At 39.4% G+C, this 18,927-nt stretch overlaps 3 protein-coding genes across 5 annotated transcripts; 2 read left to right on the top strand and 1 right to left on the bottom strand.

Annotated features, from left to right (window-relative positions):
- Positions 1 to 1,376: 1,376 nt before the first annotated feature.
- Positions 1,377 to 5,232, top strand: LOC146478423 (uncharacterized). Its single transcript, XM_085112008.1, has 4 exons — positions 1,377 to 1,532; positions 2,742 to 2,805; positions 3,660 to 3,821; positions 4,850 to 5,232. The coding sequence occupies exons 1-4, from the start codon at positions 1,422 to 1,424 to the stop codon at positions 5,125 to 5,127; spliced, it is 615 nt and encodes a 204-aa protein (XP_084968134.1). The 5' UTR covers positions 1,377 to 1,421; the 3' UTR covers positions 5,128 to 5,232.
- A 506-nt stretch (positions 5,233 to 5,738) lies between these two features.
- LOC146478422 (L-rhamnose-binding lectin CSL3-like) lies at positions 5,739 to 9,303 on the top strand. Of its 2 annotated transcripts, XM_085111995.1 has the most exons (4): positions 5,739 to 5,909; positions 7,592 to 7,848; positions 8,527 to 8,641; positions 8,777 to 9,303. In XM_085111995.1, the coding sequence occupies exons 1-4, from the start codon at positions 5,807 to 5,809 to the stop codon at positions 9,073 to 9,075; spliced, it is 774 nt and encodes a 257-aa protein (XP_084968121.1). In that variant the 5' UTR covers positions 5,739 to 5,806; the 3' UTR covers positions 9,076 to 9,303. The 2 variants fall into 2 exon arrangements, with proteins under 2 accessions (XP_084968121.1, XP_084968120.1); XM_085111994.1 differs by having other exon boundaries at positions 5,755 to 5,909; positions 8,527 to 9,303.
- Positions 9,304 to 10,056: 753 nt separating this feature from the next.
- On the bottom strand, positions 10,057 to 13,190 carry LOC146478421 (matrilin-1-like). Of its 2 annotated transcripts, none has more exons than XM_085112003.1 (4): positions 13,171 to 13,190; positions 12,969 to 13,023; positions 11,007 to 11,345; positions 10,057 to 10,369 (listed from the first exon to the last, which is right to left on the bottom strand). In XM_085112003.1, exons 2-4 carry the CDS (start codon positions 13,015 to 13,017, stop codon positions 10,107 to 10,109), a joined length of 651 nt encoding a protein of 216 aa, XP_084968129.1. In that variant the 5' UTR covers positions 13,018 to 13,023; positions 13,171 to 13,190; the 3' UTR covers positions 10,057 to 10,106. The 2 variants fall into 2 exon arrangements, with proteins under 2 accessions (XP_084968129.1, XP_084968130.1); XM_085112004.1 differs by having other exon boundaries at positions 12,969 to 13,020; positions 13,135 to 13,183.
- Positions 13,191 to 18,927: the final 5,737 nt, after the last annotated feature.

Below are 18,927 nucleotides of genomic sequence, written 5' to 3'. Positions count from 1 at the left end.
CAATTGCTTCGTGATGAATGCCAGAAGCTTAAAAAGATATCACAAAGACAGCACAACAAACTGACAATCCGTGTGTAACCTCCATCTCATCCAGGGCATGATGTACGCCGAAAACTCAGACGTTTATGTGCCAATGAGACATGGTTGAGCCAAAATATCAGAAACTCTGAAATATTGCATTCTGGCTTTACAATATTTGGGAGAGATCGATCTGATCGAGGTGGTGGTGGAGATGTTATCACAATCAAAACAGCCTATTTCAAAGGTATCGAAGACTTTAAACTTGAATCGGAAGCCGAACTGCAACAGCTTGAGACCATTTGCGCAGAAATAACTACGCTAACTGGTCAAAGAATTTTATTCTGTTTTTGCTATAGGCCACCCAATGAAGACCTAAGTTGGATGGATGTATTCGATAATTTTCTGCATGAAGTTTGTGACCAGTTTGACAATCAGTGGTAATTTCGGGTGACTTTAATTTGCCAGACATCCTGTGGGACTCCATTGACAGCGCATCGGGTGTTAACGAACTACCCTTTATTGAAACCCTTCACGACCACCTCTTGACATGCACTGGCTCAAAACCCACTCGTAGCAACAACTAATACTTGACCTTGTAGTCACGCATGAGTGTGCCAAACCGTGTCAATGTAACCGACATACTGTCTCCAAAAAAAAGGGGTTTTTACGGACCATAGCGTCATTATTTTCCAGTTTAACACTTTTATAAGAGCCCCACCGAAACCCCTGAGATTTGCCTACGATCGATCATACAAAAGGCGACTTTGAATTTGAGGGTCTGCGTACGGCTCTGTCAGCAATTAACCTCCCTTCGATAAAAGGCGATGACGATATAAATACTGACTGGCATCAATGGAAAGACACGTTTCTTGTAACGGTCTCTGACTATATACAGACCAAGAGGCTCAAGAAACGGAATCCCATACCTTGGCCAGGCTTGTCGATTTTCTTTTTCGCCCTAGCCAGTTTACAGGCCACTGCGAAACACGCGTGACCTCATCATTGTGGAATGGGCCATGGGATGGTGTCTTGGAGCTGAGGGAGGGGGGAGGGTGGTGGACATATTCTCAGAAAGGAACTATAATATGAAGAATATGGTTTTCAACCAGTTAGTCAGACTAAGTAACATATAGTCTCCCTCGCAGCTAGCAGTTCTGTGTCTCGTCACGCAACGCTGTTGCGTGACGAGACACAGAACGGCTGCGAAGGAGACTGAGATAGGCTCGATTTCCGGGGGTTATCACGCGCAAATCATGCACTTACTCAGTGACATGACATGACAAGCTACGACGTGCGAAACACGTGACTCAGCTTGCTGAGTATAAAGGGCCCTCCTCAATGACACTGATTCCCTTTTACACGCCGAATATCAGCACGGTGTCCTCAAGCAACTGATCGACATGAAGTTCGTTGTATTTCTTGCCTTCGCGCTGTTGGGCTGGAGCGATGCTTTGGGAATCGACACAGTACCTGCTCTAAATGTGACGCAGTATCTCGGCCGATGGTATCAGGTATTTAAACAGTCGTTACACATTATTGTGCTGTGTGTTAAAGTCGCTGTTGTGATGTTATGCAATATCGCAGCCATAGAGTGTATACAATATGCGAGCCAGCGAGGCATGCGAGCCAAACATGGCATGCGAGGCATGCGAAGCATGAACAACCCTAACATAAACCGGCTGCTAACCGTTAAGCTAACCGGGGAGCTATTTAAGCTAACCTGAGTGCTATTTAGGCTAACCGGAGTGTTTTTTAGGCTAACCTGAGTGCCTCACACGTCTGCCTCGCATGCCTCGCTGGCTCGCAGATTATCATCCCCCAGCCATACATGCTACAAATACAATATCTATGTTGTAAAAAGTGGGTCAAATGATTGTTACTTGATATACAGTGTATTGTACTGGAAACTATGATATTACGTAACTGTGTTTTATAATGCTCTTAGCTGAACAACGTTCACTAAACGTTTTAAGAGTGTGAACATATTGAAAACGGATCAAAGGCACTATTTTCAAGCAAGGTTAAGGGCGATTTACACAATACGAATTTGTTGCATGCGACAAGCTTACGACAGGCCTACGACACGAATTGTTTCGTGTAAATCAAACCTACAACTCGCTTACAACTGTCGTGTACGTCACAAAATCTCTACGACAATCATAGGTATATAGACAATGTTGAGTGACGCGAGTTTTGAACGAGTTTTAGCAGCGCGCGCTCTAGAAATCGCATGCGACAGTCTAAGCAAACGTTTTACCGTCTTAATCGGCCTTTAGAATTCACAGATCCATTCATCTTCGCAAAATAGAAAGGTGGAATCAAATTACAAAACATAGCCGGCAATCAAGGTCTTTTCCAATGTTTAATTCTAAGCACAGCGTTTAGATTACAATGCAGTGTAATGAAAAAGATAAATCACTGAACAATTAATTAATTAATTAACGGCCAGCTAAACGGGAAATGAAATAGACGGTAAACTCAGCAGTCTGGCTTTTATAATGCCTCTATAGTAAATTAAGTAAACCAGATTTTCTGTCCTAACGTTTTCTACGACAATAGAATGCCCGGTAAACAGACACCCATCTTTCAGACTGCTGAAATTTGACCAAGCAGTTTAACTTTTACGCGTTAAATGTTTTTCTAGTTGCAAAAGAGTCCCAGTGCATCAATAATCAGTATGTGCAATGTTTTTACTCAACTTTTTTGCCTGTTTTAAACAGATGTACGCTGACGCTGCCGTTATGAACACTTTTGAGCGTGACGCGGTTTGCGTGACGGCCGATTGTAAGTATTAAAACGTAAAAGGAGGGTGGATCGGAATTTGTCTCTGTGATGAATATCTCGTCACCTGCTCTGGGGGTGGCGGCGGGGCACTACTAGTGGGGAGGGGACGTTTGCTACCCTGTGCTCCAATCCTGACATTGTATTTCAGACCTAAATAAATATATAATTTTTCAATATCTGTTTTCAAACCTGGCCTCTAGAATCCATACCCGATTTCAGACTTTCAGTCCCAAATAGTTAAAAGGTATATCCAATTCAGACTAAAACGACATCCTTGGGGCTTAACACCCCGGGGGTACTCCACAGATTAGCTGAAGCTACCTGCCTGAAGGGTGCGTTTTTCACTCTCGTAGCATGTGAAAGGGTAGCTAATATAAATGTTAGTATTTTAAAGGGTCACAAAATTAGATTGTGAGCTAAAAAGGGTAGAAAAACCTAAGCAAAAATTACTGGTAGAAATTACAATGTAAAACGTACGTTTGTTGTCGAAGACAAAAATGGTTTGATGGCTTATCCTTGACGTTCAAGAGAGGGGTACATAATTTTTTTGTTTCACATATGTTTGACGGGCAACCTTGTTCCCAAGGCTTTTACCCCAAATTCAAGGGAAAAGCCCTCGAACTTAGGTTGTAGTGGGGGGGGGGGGGGGGGGGGAGGGGTTGGGGGTATCATTTAAAAAAAAATGTATCCGAAAGGGTTACCTATTGAATTGAGTACCTAACCCAACACACTCCAGGATGGCAGAAACCTCTGTAGCTTATTGTTATAGTTTTAAGATTCTCACTGTTTAGGACATTTGAGATATTTTTCCATTTTTAGGCGTAAGGCAGTTAAAATTTTGTGTTTCACTTCAGATACTCTTCGTAAAGATGGCAAGATTGGTATCCTGAACAGTGAAAGACTCAAGACTGAGACTGGAGACGGTAAAAATATCACAGGGTATGCTTACATACCTGATCCCAAACAACCAGGAAAACTGAAAGTTCACCTCGAAGGAACACCATTTGATGCTCCTTGTAAGTACATCATATAATAAACAGCACCTGAGGAAACTACTCTTTCTTAAGTTATTAGGGAGCTCTAGCAACAATGATCGACGGCGACGGCAACGAGAACTTCAAACCAAAACAACAACTCTGCACGTGCATTACGCTTTTTGGTACATTTCTTTACCGTCACTGCACGACTAGGACGTGAAATTTCCCGATGGGACGTTTTATGGAGGACGTAAACATACACGACGACGAATATTTCTTTCTCTTTCTACACTTGGGTATGGTCTCCAGAGAATTCAACTCCAGGAAATTTCACCTCCATTTAAAGCAAGTTGTAATAATCGCGACGACTTTTGAAAAAACGCGAATTCTTTAGTTTTTGACGTTTTAACTGCCGTTGCCGTCGTCGTTGCTAAAGCTCCCTATTGATTCGAACGGTTTCACACAGACTCGTCTCGAAACCACCATGCACAGCAGGTATGACATACAGTGCCATGGTAAATTAAAAGATTGAACGAGTAGGGAATTGGGGAGAGCGTTTCTCGCGGCTCGTGGCTTCGCCGCTTGCCGTTCGCTGATCCATCGCGCGCGCTACAGAACCTAAGGACGGTGCCCACTTTTGTTACCGCGCATACGTTCTGCACATCTTGAAATACTCGGGTTTCCTATGGGTAGTGCCTACTAATACAGGGATATTTTTGCGCGGTTTAAAATTATGCGAAGAAAGCAGAACTTAGGAAGTGCTCTTGGTATCCAAAAAGAAAACTGGGGTTAACCATGCATTTTTCAGAGATATGCTTCAATATGGAATAAAATGCCATACATTGCTTTGTATTTTACTGGTTTTATGAATTATTGTTGCTTCATTATCTCTAAAAAATGCGTGGCTACCCCCAATTTTCTTTTTGGATACCGAGAGCACTTCCTAAGTTCTGCTTTCTCTGCGTAGTCATAAACCGCGTACAAATAGCTCTGTAATAGTAGGCACCGTCCTTAAGAGAAGAAAGAACCTGCTAGCAGTCTTATTAATTGCTTGCTTTTCTCAACAGATTGGGTCGTGAAGCTGGGTCCCCCTTCGTTTGGCGAGCATAACCTCTATCAGTACTCTGTCGTTACGGACAACTTACAGGCTACCTTGTTCGTGCTTGCAAGGGATGTGAACACCTTCAAAAGCCAGTATGACGAAGAAGTGACAAGCTGGCTTGCAGAGAACGGCTTTACCCATTTCTACAACAAGCCAATTGCCACAGTACAAAACGAGAAATGTGTGTATGTAGACAAAAGGGCCTCGCCGTATCAGACACTCAGGGAGTTCGTAACACTGTAGACGCGTTTTGGAGCTAACTAAAGATCTTGGATAATGATTTGTGAATTGCAAGTTTAGACGAGCATTTGGTTGCATCCATAAAATAAACCGTATTTTTTTATTCAGGACAGTCAGAGTTAATAAAGAAAATTGTAGTTTGTTAAATGAAATGATTTGTAACCCGAATTACAAATTGTGTTCGATTCAGTCACCGTTCCAGAAACAATTGTAAAGTGAAAGAGACTTAGTGACAATAGTAGCATACAAAATAAAATGCGTTTCGTCAAAAACACAAAAAGTGACTAGCCTTTGATCCCCCCCTCCCCCCCTATCCCTCGCCGGTTACGCGCGATGTAGAATTTAACAGTCAAACTGTTAAACCCAGCGTGTGCGACCCGGTCACCAAGGTTTTCCCATTAAAAATGGCGGCGAGTGTAGAGCCTGGCCAATGGCAGGTCACGTGTGTCCAAAATATTGAATGTTAGTTAAATTATTTAAAAAAAAAGACAATGGAAGGCTCACCAGAGTTTGATTTAAAGGTCACGTGATTCGCTTGGTTTTTCAGGGACGTTTATCGTCAGAATTTTGTACATTCTTCACTCAAACAAAATATATCGGCGGATAAGAAATAACACAGGCTTTGGGAGCGAAAATTTAACCGACGCGCGATTGAGAGAAGAATACAACAACTCTCTACTTCATGGTTGCATTTGCTGCAAGGTGCCAAATGATTCTGATGATCACAGCTCTACAGACCTTTTATCTGGTGTTATTTTTAATCGTAATATCAGACGGAGCAACTGGTAGGTCTCCAATCCTTCATGGCTTTTCTTTTTTCTCTCTCTCTCGCCGAAAATGTTGAACTTTGTGTAGGATCAAAAGCAGCTGCAGCAGTATTTCTGAAGTTTCCATAGCTTATGCGTTTCAATCTTGGAGAGTATACGAAGTCGCTTTATATGGCGCAACGTCTTAATGTGGTTTTAATGCGCTTTATGTTTCAAGCTAAGAAACGAACTGATCAGAGTTCACGTTGTTGAAGCACTTATATAAAGCAGTCGCTATTTTCCGTGTATCTTTCCACAGCGTCACATTGACGTTTAATTCAGAGGCAAAACTTTTGCCTCTGAATTAGCAGCAGTCGCAGTCGCTCGGGTGATAGTAGCCTTCATGTTCTTGGAAAACTATTTTCAGCTAATAAACTCTCCGAAATAAACACGTCATCTTAACGCATTGAAAGCGTTTCTTGCACTTTAATGCCGATATCGCACATGTTAACTGAGTCCGTGCGTTACAGTTAGTCAAAAAGATCACCGCTTCAATCCCAGATCTCTTTAACAATTTGCGAAGAAACGAGCTAAAAAAAACTACTCTAGCTGCAACATATCATTAATTAAGCGCAAAACTTTGGTGCTGCTAAAGATGGTCCTGAATATTTTTATTGCAAGACGAAAGAAAAATAATGACCCTTGAATCTTGAATATTAAAGCATTCTCATCTTTAGACTTGAGAGTTCAGCCGAATTCTTTCATTTGCCTCTTGAATATATGTTGATTAGTTCCAGTTCAGTTATCGAGTCTGTATTCATTCGATTTCCATAATCACTTAACCCTTGGTCACCTGCTGCTAAAAATTTAGCCATTACTGTCAAAACTGTTAAAAGAACGAAATTTCGGTCGTGTCTTCCCTTACAGATAAAGAACAAAGATTTCACTCGCAACTTGAAATTTCCACTTTAAGATGCCCCACCACTGCCACAGCTATAGTTTTGATATTTTACTCGCTTTTGTTCGATTCTTGATTGTCGATAGCACAAAATTAATTGTTTTCAAAACCGAAAAGAGTTTTGCTGTTTTGAAGTCATTAATTTTTAAGATGATCTCAGAAGAAATACTGATATGAATTTGATTATTGATTCGATAACGAATGACTTAGGATTACACCTTATATTATATAGGTCTACGGTAATTATATATTAAACAACCAAGTTACTCCTGTCGAAATTATAGCATATAGGTTCTCTCACGGACTTGTATGCGACCTTCTAAATTGGTCGTAGAAAACGCAAACGTTTATAAAGAATCAAGAAAAGACAGACATTGACATGACGCTTTTTAAAGCAATTAGTGAATTCTTAAACTCCAAAGAATTTAAAATTTGGCTCGGATCAAATACTGTAAATTAATTGTACTTGACGCTTTTGTAGGTCCGCTTCATCTTCCATCATCGCACATAAATTAAGACCGCGATGTTGTTGAGATGAAACTGAGTTTACTGAAAACATTTTGTCTGTTTCCATCTTTTTCCACATCCACAATATCTAAGACTAGCTTTCACACTTTCATTTTAGAGATTGAAGTAAAACATCATTCATGACCTCAATGGGGTAGTTGTAATGAAAGCTTTGAATGATAATTTTTGCATAAAAATCTCAGCAAGTTTGAAAACAGAAGAAAATGCCGCCATGTCAAATCATCTTGTATCGTAGATGACTGTCGCCATCTGGGATTTGAAGCGCCTGCCAATGATGTTGCATTGATCAATCACGTGATTGCTACAGCGGAGGTCCCGGATCTGGAACTGTGTCGCATAAAATGTTACCTTGAACCGAGGTGTGTTTCTTTGAACCTGGGACCGATTCAAGAAAGTTATGGTAGAAACTGTGAACTTTGTGACGCCGATGACAGAACTCACCTCCAAGATTTTGTTGCTAAAGCGGGGCATATATACCAAAGACTGACAAAGGTCGGTATTCTAATCCTCAATCATGCACTGGTAAAAACAGAATTTGTATCACAGTAACCATTTAAACCCTTCTGCAAACATAATTGATGTCTTACTTTCGTATCCATCCATCCATCCATCCATCCATCCATCCATCCATCCATCCATCCATCCATCCATCCATCCATCCATCTATCCATCAATTCATTCGTTAAATCCTTTCGTTTGTTCCCACCTTTGTATGTTTATTTATTTATAACGTATGTCGAGATAAAAAGGCTTTGATAGAATGGTTTAAAACGAAAAATTAACACATTTGCAGTCAAGAATGCTTTTATTTGGCTCTGATATTCAAGAAAACTTATGCACGGGTAAACAGTAGCTGGTTTGGCAGCTTATGGTTGCTAACATGAGAGATAAAGATACACCAATTAAAAATATATAATTCAGTGGGAATGAAGCTTACAATCGAAAATTTCACTGTCTGTGTGTCGAGCTATTACCTGAGGTCGTAGTGGATCACTTTTATGTTTTAATGAGCGCAACTTTCCAAGAAAAAAGAGGTTGCAATTTGCTGAATTCATCGAAATTATCCACTTAAGTTGTGTGACATGATGGCACGTGCCATATTGTTAGCTGACATCTTAAAAAAACAACACCACCAACAAACAAAAACAGACAAATGTGTCATTCTTTCAGAATGCTTGCTTAGGTCACTCATGTGCTCAAAATGCCACTTGTCAAACCGGATTTACTCAGAAGGGATACCGCTGTATCTGTCCTGCGGGCTTCACGGGAGAACAGTGTCAAATAGGTATGTTCTTGACCATAATTATTATTTACAAAGTGAAACCAGTTTCTTACAGGTCTGTCTTATTTATGAAAAAATTGCGTCATTACATTGTCAATAGCTTTGACAAAAGATACTTTATTGAAATGTATTTTACAGAACAGAAGACAATCACAATCTGTGAGAATAAGAAAGAGATTATACGCTGTAGCGACGGAGGAAAGATACAAGTTACATTCGCTAACTATGGAAGACTGGATAACCAGACGTGTCCTCACAACTTTCACGACTACCAAAGTCGGACTGACTGTCGTGCCCAGACCTCTCTCGCTCACGTGCGGGGCAAATGCCAGGATAGAAACTGCTGTGGACTGAAACCAACTCTCTCACTCTTCGGAGAGGATCCTTGCCAGGGAATTTCCAAATATCTTCTGGTCAAATACTATTGTAAAAATTAGGTCTAGTTCGTTTGGGACTACAATTTCAGCACCGGCCAGAGAGAACCGATAACATTTGGTCCAGTTAGTCTTTGTAAACCTGAATAGTATTTCATCCATTTTCGGTTTTTGAACACTAAATATCTATTCACCAATAATTAAGTAAAACCGTTTCTGTCGAATTCATAGTTGGCTGTAAACGGTTACTGTGGTTGATCTTGTGAAAGGGGGCTTCTGTTTGCCTTAAAGGCGTCCGTATGTTTTTGTATCAGTAAAAAGATTGCTGACAATGCGTCCATGAATCAAAACAGTACAAGCACTTTTTTTAATAAGAACACATAAACTCCATCGATTCAAAACGGTTGATCACAATAATCCTACTTTCAATTTTTTATTCCAGTTTATGCAGTAACAAGGTCAATTTCTCACAAGATGAAGTCATATCGTTCACTATTAACCAATAAATAACATTCTTTTTCGAGCAGGAGTGTTTTATCGGGTTTAAAACCACGAGGCGCAGTCGTGTGGTTTTAGAGCCGATAAAACACATATTGCAAGTTTTTTTAACGACTTCAAAAACATTCCTGGAAAAGCGTGTGTCAATAGAGTTCATAACAATTATGCTTTTGTGAACGTTGGAAATTAGCATACGAGAAAAACACCGCATACTAATGAGGAGTGTTTTATTAGCTGATAAAACACCGCATACTAATGAGGAGGAGGTTTATCGATATAAAGTCACTGCATGTGATGTATTATCGACCATTTGATAGGTCAATGGGATTATGAATTATTAATGATTTTTGAATCTGTAGATGGAGGTCACCGCATGTGTGAGTCCTAACATAATTGATAAGTAAATCAAAATTTCATTACAGTGTTACAAAAAAAGGGCCATGTCGATATGTTAAAGTGCTAATCGCAAAGGCAGGAAAGGCAACGTTATAATACAAAAGTTTTAAAGGGGCACTGTTTTTGATCGCCTGTCGAAAAACCAACACCTTGTTGCTCGACTTTCGAACATCCAGGCTTTATTGGAAACGTTCCTTTATCTACTTAGAATTACAAATCTCCTTAGCAAACCGCTCTACTTGCTCTTTAGTGAAGGGAGTCTTTTTCAGGTCCACCATAAGTTGATGCCTGTCTATGGGTTTGCTGGTCAGCTCATCTAACTCTGCCTTATTTACAAGATTAGTAGTTGCCACGGAGAATAACTTAACATTGTTTGCTTTTAGTCTGTCCGTTGACTCTTTAGTGATTTCGATCCCACGAAAGCTGAAGGCGTCCGTTACCATAACAACAACCTTCTTCACATCTATTAAGGATAAGAGGAGATAAAGGTCAGTTAAAGAGGGGTTATAAATCCCCTTTCCCAGCCCAAATTTTGCTCAGATTTTAGCTTTCAGCCCAAATTTTCCCCCAGATCCCATTTTCCGGTGCGTCAAATTCCATTTTCACAGTGGAAAAATAAACAAATCTCAGCTCCCATTTTACCCTTCGGCACCCTCGTTAACTGTCCCAACAGCCGATCACCATCAAATTTCTCCTCATTGTACTGCAGTGGATTACAAAGCAAGTCAGTCGTGAGAATTCAGCAAATGATAATTTCTCTCAATTAGTACTCAATGAATCGTATGCAGACCAGTAACGGGAATTTGCTTCCTGGTAACATTTTCCAGTAGTCGGCCCTTTACCCACCTTGAGACCTAAAATACATAAGAACGAATGTTTGAATTTCCTTTACTGAGCCCCTGGTGGAAAGATTCTCGAATATTTCCCTTATCAGTTTTTCAGTCAAGTATGCTGTTGGAGTTAGCTAGGGCGCACGTACTCTGGGCACGCTACTTTGGACATAAAGCACCTGGCAAAAATACTTTCGTCGCATATATCATGTTGCAAGCCGCACATGAACGCATTCGCGTACCAAGTTTAGAATGAATTCTAGTGTGTACCTTTATCACGGTTCCTTGCCCCTCCACCCTTGGTAAAGGTTTGTCCCAGGAGTTTTTCGAAGGCAAAGTCAGTTCTGGTTGAAGATCCTTCATAAGGGAGACCTTCGATTGCTTTCAAGACGGATTCCATGGAACCTTCATCGTTAAAATTTCTTCCAGTGTGAACGTACTGGCTGAATGAAAAAGCAGCCACGCGTGTCCTGTCCTTTGAAATTTGAAAGTGCTTGGCAAGATCGGACGCAAACTTCTTGATTTTGGTAAATTCTTCTTGCGTAACACTGGCTGAACTATCCAGCACTATCGCCATATCTATCTTCTTGTTGCATTTGAATTCTGCATCTGTTGGAAAATCATTATTAAAGCATGATAAGGAATGGGCGGTAGAGCACGAAGGAGAGCGAGGGAGAGGGAGGAGGGGGGGGGGGGGCAGGGGAGGTAGTGGCCACGTTCTCAAAACCCTGACCCTATTTCAGACCAAAAGATTTAATATTCCGGTGCCCTTTGCCTGGGGGCGACCTTGACCGTTTGCAATGTATTACATGGTTGGTCGAGAGGACAAAAGAACGAAAAACAAAACAATGTTTCCAACCCTAAAACAACAATGCAGCTGCAAATTATCAGGGTCCAGTGAAAATAGAACTTTTGAAAGGTGCAGGTCTTGATTCCGGGGGAAACGTTTTCGAATCAAGCGAAAAATTTTGCAACAAAAATTCAGCGAAAAAAATTATTAAACCTCAGCCGTATAAAACTTTGTAACTCCAGACTCATCGATTAGCTCTGTTTTTCAGGCCCAGGAATAGATGAGTTTTTAAAAAGCCCTCGTTTAGCACCGCCTAATGAATTTGAGCGTTTTTAAGCCCTGTTTACTACGCCTAGTTTCGACGAACAGGTGCAAGATATTGCATATGTTTAAAGGCGTGTATAGTATATGAATGAAAGGGTATTACAATATAGTTAAATCAAAACACAAGCATTTTAGACTTGAAGCTCTATCCGTCTGTTTTGTATCAAGTTTATCACTGAATGCCAGATATGAGGTCAGAGTTTTTAACTGTCGCCATTTTGTTTCCTGCAGTCAGAGTCTTTTCGACATCTTCTTTCTTCGCTTCAGGTGGCAAACGTTAATGTTTGCCAATCATTGAGCGAGATTTCAATTGGCAGCCACTCTTACTTGGATCCTTGAAAAAGGTTTTCAACTTTTCGTTCATTTTTGTTGCTTCGTTTTCGGGTGTTGTAAGTTTTACATCCTTTCAAGCAAAGCTTTGCAATATTATTTCTGGTCATTTGAAAGTTCAAATGAACTTCTCATTTCTTTCTTCCTCAAGTCTTGGTACTATGTATAGCGACAAATTGAACGAAATCGTCTTAGCGATTTAAACTGTTTATAACGATCGTTAGCGATCTTTTTTTTAATCATTATTGAAAGAAGTAGTGTAAATTACCCGAGTTCTATATACGTGTTTTTGATAATCAGCGGCACCCGAAGGTTTATTTCGCCGATATCTGTACATTTCTTAGGCTTAAATCACCTAAGAAATTAGGATTTGGTTGTGAAAGAAAATCTGAAGATTTCTTCGACAAAATGTCATCTCAAAATCTCGTAGCACTCAGTGACTGGAAAACTAATTCCTTTCGTTTTCAAGGGTGAGAATATCGTTAAAAATGCGAAAAAAGGTAACCTAGCCTTTTAGTAAAGCCAACGGCAGTTTGTAAATTCGGTGAACTAGATTCCGATTCCCACAAGGTTGTACAACTTAAATACTCAGCTAAATCATCCGACCAGCTCAAACCACGTATTAGCTTACACATATATCGAGTTTCAAGTTTCAAGCCAATTTATTTTAACTTTTAACAGGACACAACACAATCGACTAAGGAACACAAGAGGAAACGTTTTAAGTATTTAATCTAAATGTTCGCGTTAAGTGCATGCGCTTGAATAATTGTTCTCAAATGACTTACTTGTAAATGCCAGAAGCCAGCCAACCATTATCACAATATTGACTACCATGATCTTCTGAAATAAAAGAGAAAATGGCATGGTTAGTTTTAAGAGACCAGTCACGAAGGCAGAGTAGAATTTTAAAAGCGCAGATAGGTGCGAAGGTACAAAATTTGATTGAAGGACCTTAAAGGCGAGGAGAGCAGGATATTGACGACATACATTGTTTGAAATGTCCTCTCGATTCAAGGTCTGGTGCTGAGAAAATGAACATTGATAATAATTAAACTGATGGGTAGAAATTTTAGTCGCCCAGATACCTGCTCTGATAACACTAAAAGCCTCTATTGCCACCCGTTTAAAACTCGAGATTTTTTCAGGTCAGCAAATTCAAATGCCAGAATTACTCGGCTGACACCCGCTTAAAGCTTGAGTGACTACCAATTGTTTTTACTAGACGAACAAGGGGACAAAAGCTCAGCATAACCTCTTGAAGCTAGTTTGCTCTTTACCGTATCAAGGTGAACTTATTAGTGAATTAGAGCGTTGCAGTTAAAATGAAAGCTGGAATCAGTCCAGTCACACATTTCAAAAGTTGATTCCAAAGTTGACTATGATCTCGAACAGGACATGAATTGTGAAAATGTACGTAGAAAGCTAGCAGTAATTATTAAAAACATTCATGATCATTGAATAATTCAATAGGACATTTTCACTATGGCGTCATTTGACTACAACTACCAGAATCCTTCAGTTTTTTGTTTTCTCATGCTAATTAGAGCTATTGTTCTTTGCTGTCCTCTGGGATTACAAAATTTGAATTTGAAAAGGAAAACGATATGAATTCTGGTAGTTGTGGTCAAATGACGCCATCATGAAAATGGCCTATTCAAGAGTATTAATTAGGCTCAGCGGTCGTGGTATATATCGCGGTACACCATACCCAAGAAATAACGACCATGAAATTGTTTTTTGGTTGTTCTTGCGAAATCAGCAAGATCTAGCAATATTTCTCGGACTTTTTCGATAAAATAATTGTTCCACTCGCGCTTGTTGGATTTGAGATGATTATAGCCAACTCGGCGCTACGAGGCTTGTTGGTTATCATCATCTCATATCCAATTAAGTAACGTACACTCATGGAAAATTGTTAAATAACAAAAACGTCATTCAGTATCTAATACTGTGAATATTTCTGCAAGAAATCAATGAATTTCTAGAACTGCTTCGCGCATTCGCGCTTTAAACCGTCAGAGGCACTAAATGTTCATTTCGCTGGATATCTGATCGCAAGGCCTTAGTTTGCCTCAGAAATTCGGATTTAGCTGTGAAGAAAATCTAAAGTTTTCAACGGCAAAATGACAGTTCAAAATTTTGCAACATGCACTGGAAATCGGGCCCTAGCTATTACATGCTTATGCAGAAAACGAATCAAAGAAACATTGTTAGAAGTCTTAAGGCGGGGTTCTACATGAAAGCCGTTTCCACGCCGCTTAAAATCGGTTCAACGGAAATATCTCGTTCGCGTTTCAAGCAATACAAAAACCCTATGCTCATTACACAAATCAATGTTTTGGGGTGTTTTGTAAACTTTTGGGTGATTTTTAGGTATATTTCGGAGGAGATAGTTTTTCTCAAAAGAGTAGTAAAATTAAGAGAAATAAGACTGAAATATTGCAGGTTAAGTGAAGTTTTAAAATTAGAATTTGTAGTTAATAATTAATAGACGGATATCAAGTTAGTCCATTAGCAACCTGGGGTGCTCTTGCGTGCGTATCAACTGTCTGTTAGTGTTCCAAAAATCATTTTCTTTCTTCTATCCCTTCCTTAAACCTCTGAAAATTCCATCCAAATTCCGGTGTGACGCCCCCTTAAAACTTTGAGATGATTATTATAGAATTCGTTTTTGAATTCTTTATTGCCGGAGTTTGTTTTTGTGAGCGCTTGTTAAACCAACCGCCCAGCTTGTCAACTACAAGAGAATATATTCAATTTAATTGACTCCCCAGTTGTTCAAAGCCTGGTTGAGCTAATCCTGGGTTAACATAAACTTTGATTCAAGTTTAATGACTAATCAATAAAGATTCTCCCAAAAGATTTTTATCCTTTAGTTTTGACTTGGACTTTTCTTTACCATTAGCTTAAAAATAGCTCTTGAAAACATTTAAAATAAGCGAGATAAAAACCTCGGTTAATTTTTCATCGGGGGTTAACGTTAATCGGCTTTCGAACAACCGGGCCCTGGTATATGCATGTATGTTATTTTTAACGAGTTTTTAATAAGTGCCTTATACTTACCCAGGCCGTGCCAGAGACATATGCTTACCCGCACAAACCTACATTTTCAGACAAGTATTTTCGCACCTACAGGAAAGATGTAATGTTGAAATTCACGTTCTAGTGTTCGAACTAAATTGATGCCTTTCCTGTCCGAGACGAAATGTGCGTGAAATCTAGAAAAGTTGCAAACTGCTCCCATCCGAAACTGGTCACTTAGAGCAATTTTGTTTAGTTCTACGTACATTGCTTGTATAAAAAATTCTCCCTACCATAATCCAAACTCAAGACAAAATAACATTTGTACCCAATTTATGCACATGATTATTTCAACACACAAGTTGAGTTGACTGACATCAGTGATGTCATAAATCTTATCAAAGGAACAGAAAATACGATATGATATGTGTACATGTATCTAACTCACCGGCTTATCCAAGTGGTTCCAAGGAATGAGAGGACCTTTCCGTTAATGCTTAGCTTAGTAAAAACCTTGATTAATGATTTATGAAACTAAAACTGGTCCTCTCACCTAATTGACTTGTGTGTTGGTTGTCTCCATGCAGGCGCATCGACATACCCTAAAATTAAATAAATTACCTTACTTTACTTTTAAAACTGTATCATACGGTTGTTTGATCGGAGGGTCGTTGGTTCGAGGCCAGGTTAATCTCTTCATTGCTGTGTTGATTCCTTAGACAAGAGACTTCGCTCCACATTGTCTCTCTTACAATAATACAATAATTTATGAAACTCTCTACAGGGGGGCTTTTCAGAGCCGGTTTGAGACCACGTGGTATGGCGGTAAGGAGTTGTTCAACGGTACCTCTCGCAATTTTGTTCTTTATTACTGTCCAATTCGCGATTATTCGCCGTGATGGGACTCGAAAGTTTTATAGACATATAGTGTGCAAGATATACGTTTTTGAAAATGCCAAGGAACCCGGACAGAACTTCTGGACGCCGCTCTATGGACTGGTGGCGGAACGCTGTGGCAGCCATTGTTGTCGCCTTCGCCTTCGTGGTAAAGGCTACTTCGCCTCTTGCATCAACCGTTACACAAATTCTAGTCAACTGAGTTTTCAGCTTGCAAGACTTGTTATAAGTGGGTCCATATGCCCAAACCCAGGACCAGATAAGACATTTGTTTCCACTAAACCTGACAAACCGGGAATCGTCGCTGTCAGTCCGATCCTTTACACAACGTCAAGATTGCACTTTTGAACATCCGTTCTTTGAAGAACCACAAGCACTAGCTACATACTTGCTAAAGAGGCTGTACGTGCACCTTGCCTCTCTTCATCCAGAATACCGGCGACATACTGCTGCGGGTAACCCTGCGATGGACTAGCATCCCATCCAGGGGGGAGTAGCAATACTCCTAGTTGGTTCATGCTACAGAAACCGGGTTAGGTTCCGACCGTGTGGAATAATTTGGCTCCTAGAGCGACTTTACCTTAATTTACCTTTCAGTTTTTCTAAGGGAAAGTCGGTTTAGTTGGATGATAACATATACATGCACAGAGTTGCTTAAGGAAAGACGCAAAGTTAAAACGAGAATTAAGGGAAACGTATATGGGCTGGTCTGACTATTTTGCTTTCAAAACTTCTTTTAAATATCACCTAGCAATGTTACGGAATGCCTGTAGCCACAGGGTCCCTGACTTGAAAGATTTTGAGAGTAGGCCGGATTAAAGGAATGCATTTTTTGATATTTATGTATGTGCATAAATCTATAATGCATGCTATGAGCATGAGACGATTTCAAAGACAAACCTTGCCTCAATTTGCACTTGCAAGCTGAAGATGGCCCTTTACTTAAGTTTAATTGAGGAGTTATAGTTCGTAATAGCATACTTTAATTAATTGTCACAATCCCAGGTCTTCGAGCAATTTTGACAATACACATTTCCGAGTTGCTTTCAACCTCATTATGAAAGCGAGGCTAAGTGCAAAGTTTTTCTTATGAAAATTATTTTTTCCGTAATAGGCAAACAAAACTAATTTTCATATGAAAAACTTTGCACTTAGCCCCGCTTTCATAATGAGTTTCACAGCAACTCGGAAATGACCTATTTTCGACAGCTTAGCTGTAACAGGCCAATGAAAAACTTGCTATTGATAATGTGAAATGAAATTAATTCATGATAAGTATTGGAGCACTGTTATTTACATCGAAGTAACTGTGAAAATGGGTTATGATTGTTAACATGAATGCAACAATAATTGTTTGCAATGCAGTTTCTCGTCGCTCAGACGATTACCCTTGTGTGTTATATACTTTCCAAGTGAAAAGAGCCAGTCAGTTTGGATTAGGTTTGGATCAAGACGTCCAGTCTTAATTAAGCCTTCAGCTTGAGTTTACCGTGGATCTAATTAGCGGAATTAATACAAAAAGAAACGTTCCTTTGAAATTCAAAACGCACTAAGCCAGATCAATAAATAGTAAATAAAATTACAAAGATGAATGAAAAAAAGTGAGGGAAAGATATTACATACGCCTGATTATAAAGTGTGAAAGGAGGAATTATAAGCAAAAATAAAACAATGACCCTGAATTAAAGATACCGAGGGTGCAAAACTGCGAGTCTTGCAGCGTTATATGTATCAGAGTTGTAATGCGCACGTATATGACATTTCAGTGACATTTACGTTTCGCCGCATGGGATAAAAATGTTTATACTTGGTTGGTCAACCCGTCGAGATTGACAAAAACCGTGGAGAAAACCCCCTACCCTGCTAGCCTCCTGAAAACCTTCTGTAGTGATATCCTTGGGGATGTATCAATGCCAAGAGCTGTTGGTAATGAGCTTCAAAGACTGAAAACGGTTAACTCATCTAATGTCATGGAACAGTTGCACAGTGCCTCGCTACTGTTTCTGCTTTTACATAGTATCGTTTCTGATGCTCAAAAGATAAAACGAGGTGACGATTCTGCAGTGAATTTTGTAAATTTTGTTTCCAGCCTGTTTCACAAGTTGTCATCCGTCGTTTTGAGTTCGTTGGAGGTATCCGGACCGAGTGAATGTGCCTTCGAATGTCTAAACAATCAAAACTGCCATTCAGAGAATTTTGGTGCAGTGACTCTTACTGGGGGAAGACATCACTGTGAGTTGCTGAGCGGGGATATGTTCAGAGAAAAAGCAAATTTAATTGCCCACGCAAATTTTCACCATTATAACATCGAGGTAGGATTATCGTCATCAATAATTAACTAATTACATTTTTCGTTTGCTATAGCAAATACAAATATTATGATAAACCTCAGTAAATCTAATACACACGTGGCACTTTCCGTCATTTCATTTTTTCCTTTTTTAAACTATTTAAACGATTTCATTTCACTGCAATTTTTCTAATTATTTTCCGAAAATAATAAAAATATCTGTAAAATAAGTCGCCATTTGTCATTTCTTCTTTTGTTAAATTAACTTTTATAATAATTTCTATTTACCTTCGACGCAGGCAGTCAGGATATATATGAAACAGAAAAAACTAGATTGTAAAAAAAATAAATAAATAAATAATTAGAGAACAGAAACATGAAATATCACATTTCTTTTTTTAATTTACGTTTTTCGTTTTTCTGGCTTCAGTTGTCCAATCATTTGCGCTAATTGTTCCTTACATTGTTGCTGTTTGTTTGCAAAAGACAGGAAATTAATAAGCGATAGCTTTCCATCTATGTCTTCTACAAACATA

The sequence above is a fragment of the Pavona decussata genome, unplaced genomic scaffold (assembly GCF_977016875.1).
Source record: "Pavona decussata unplaced genomic scaffold, jaPavDecu1.1 SCAFFOLD_64, whole genome shotgun sequence".
In the NCBI taxonomy this organism is placed as follows: domain Eukaryota; kingdom Metazoa; phylum Cnidaria; class Anthozoa; order Scleractinia; family Agariciidae; genus Pavona; species Pavona decussata.
This window is presented reverse-complemented; position numbering and strand designations above follow the sequence as displayed.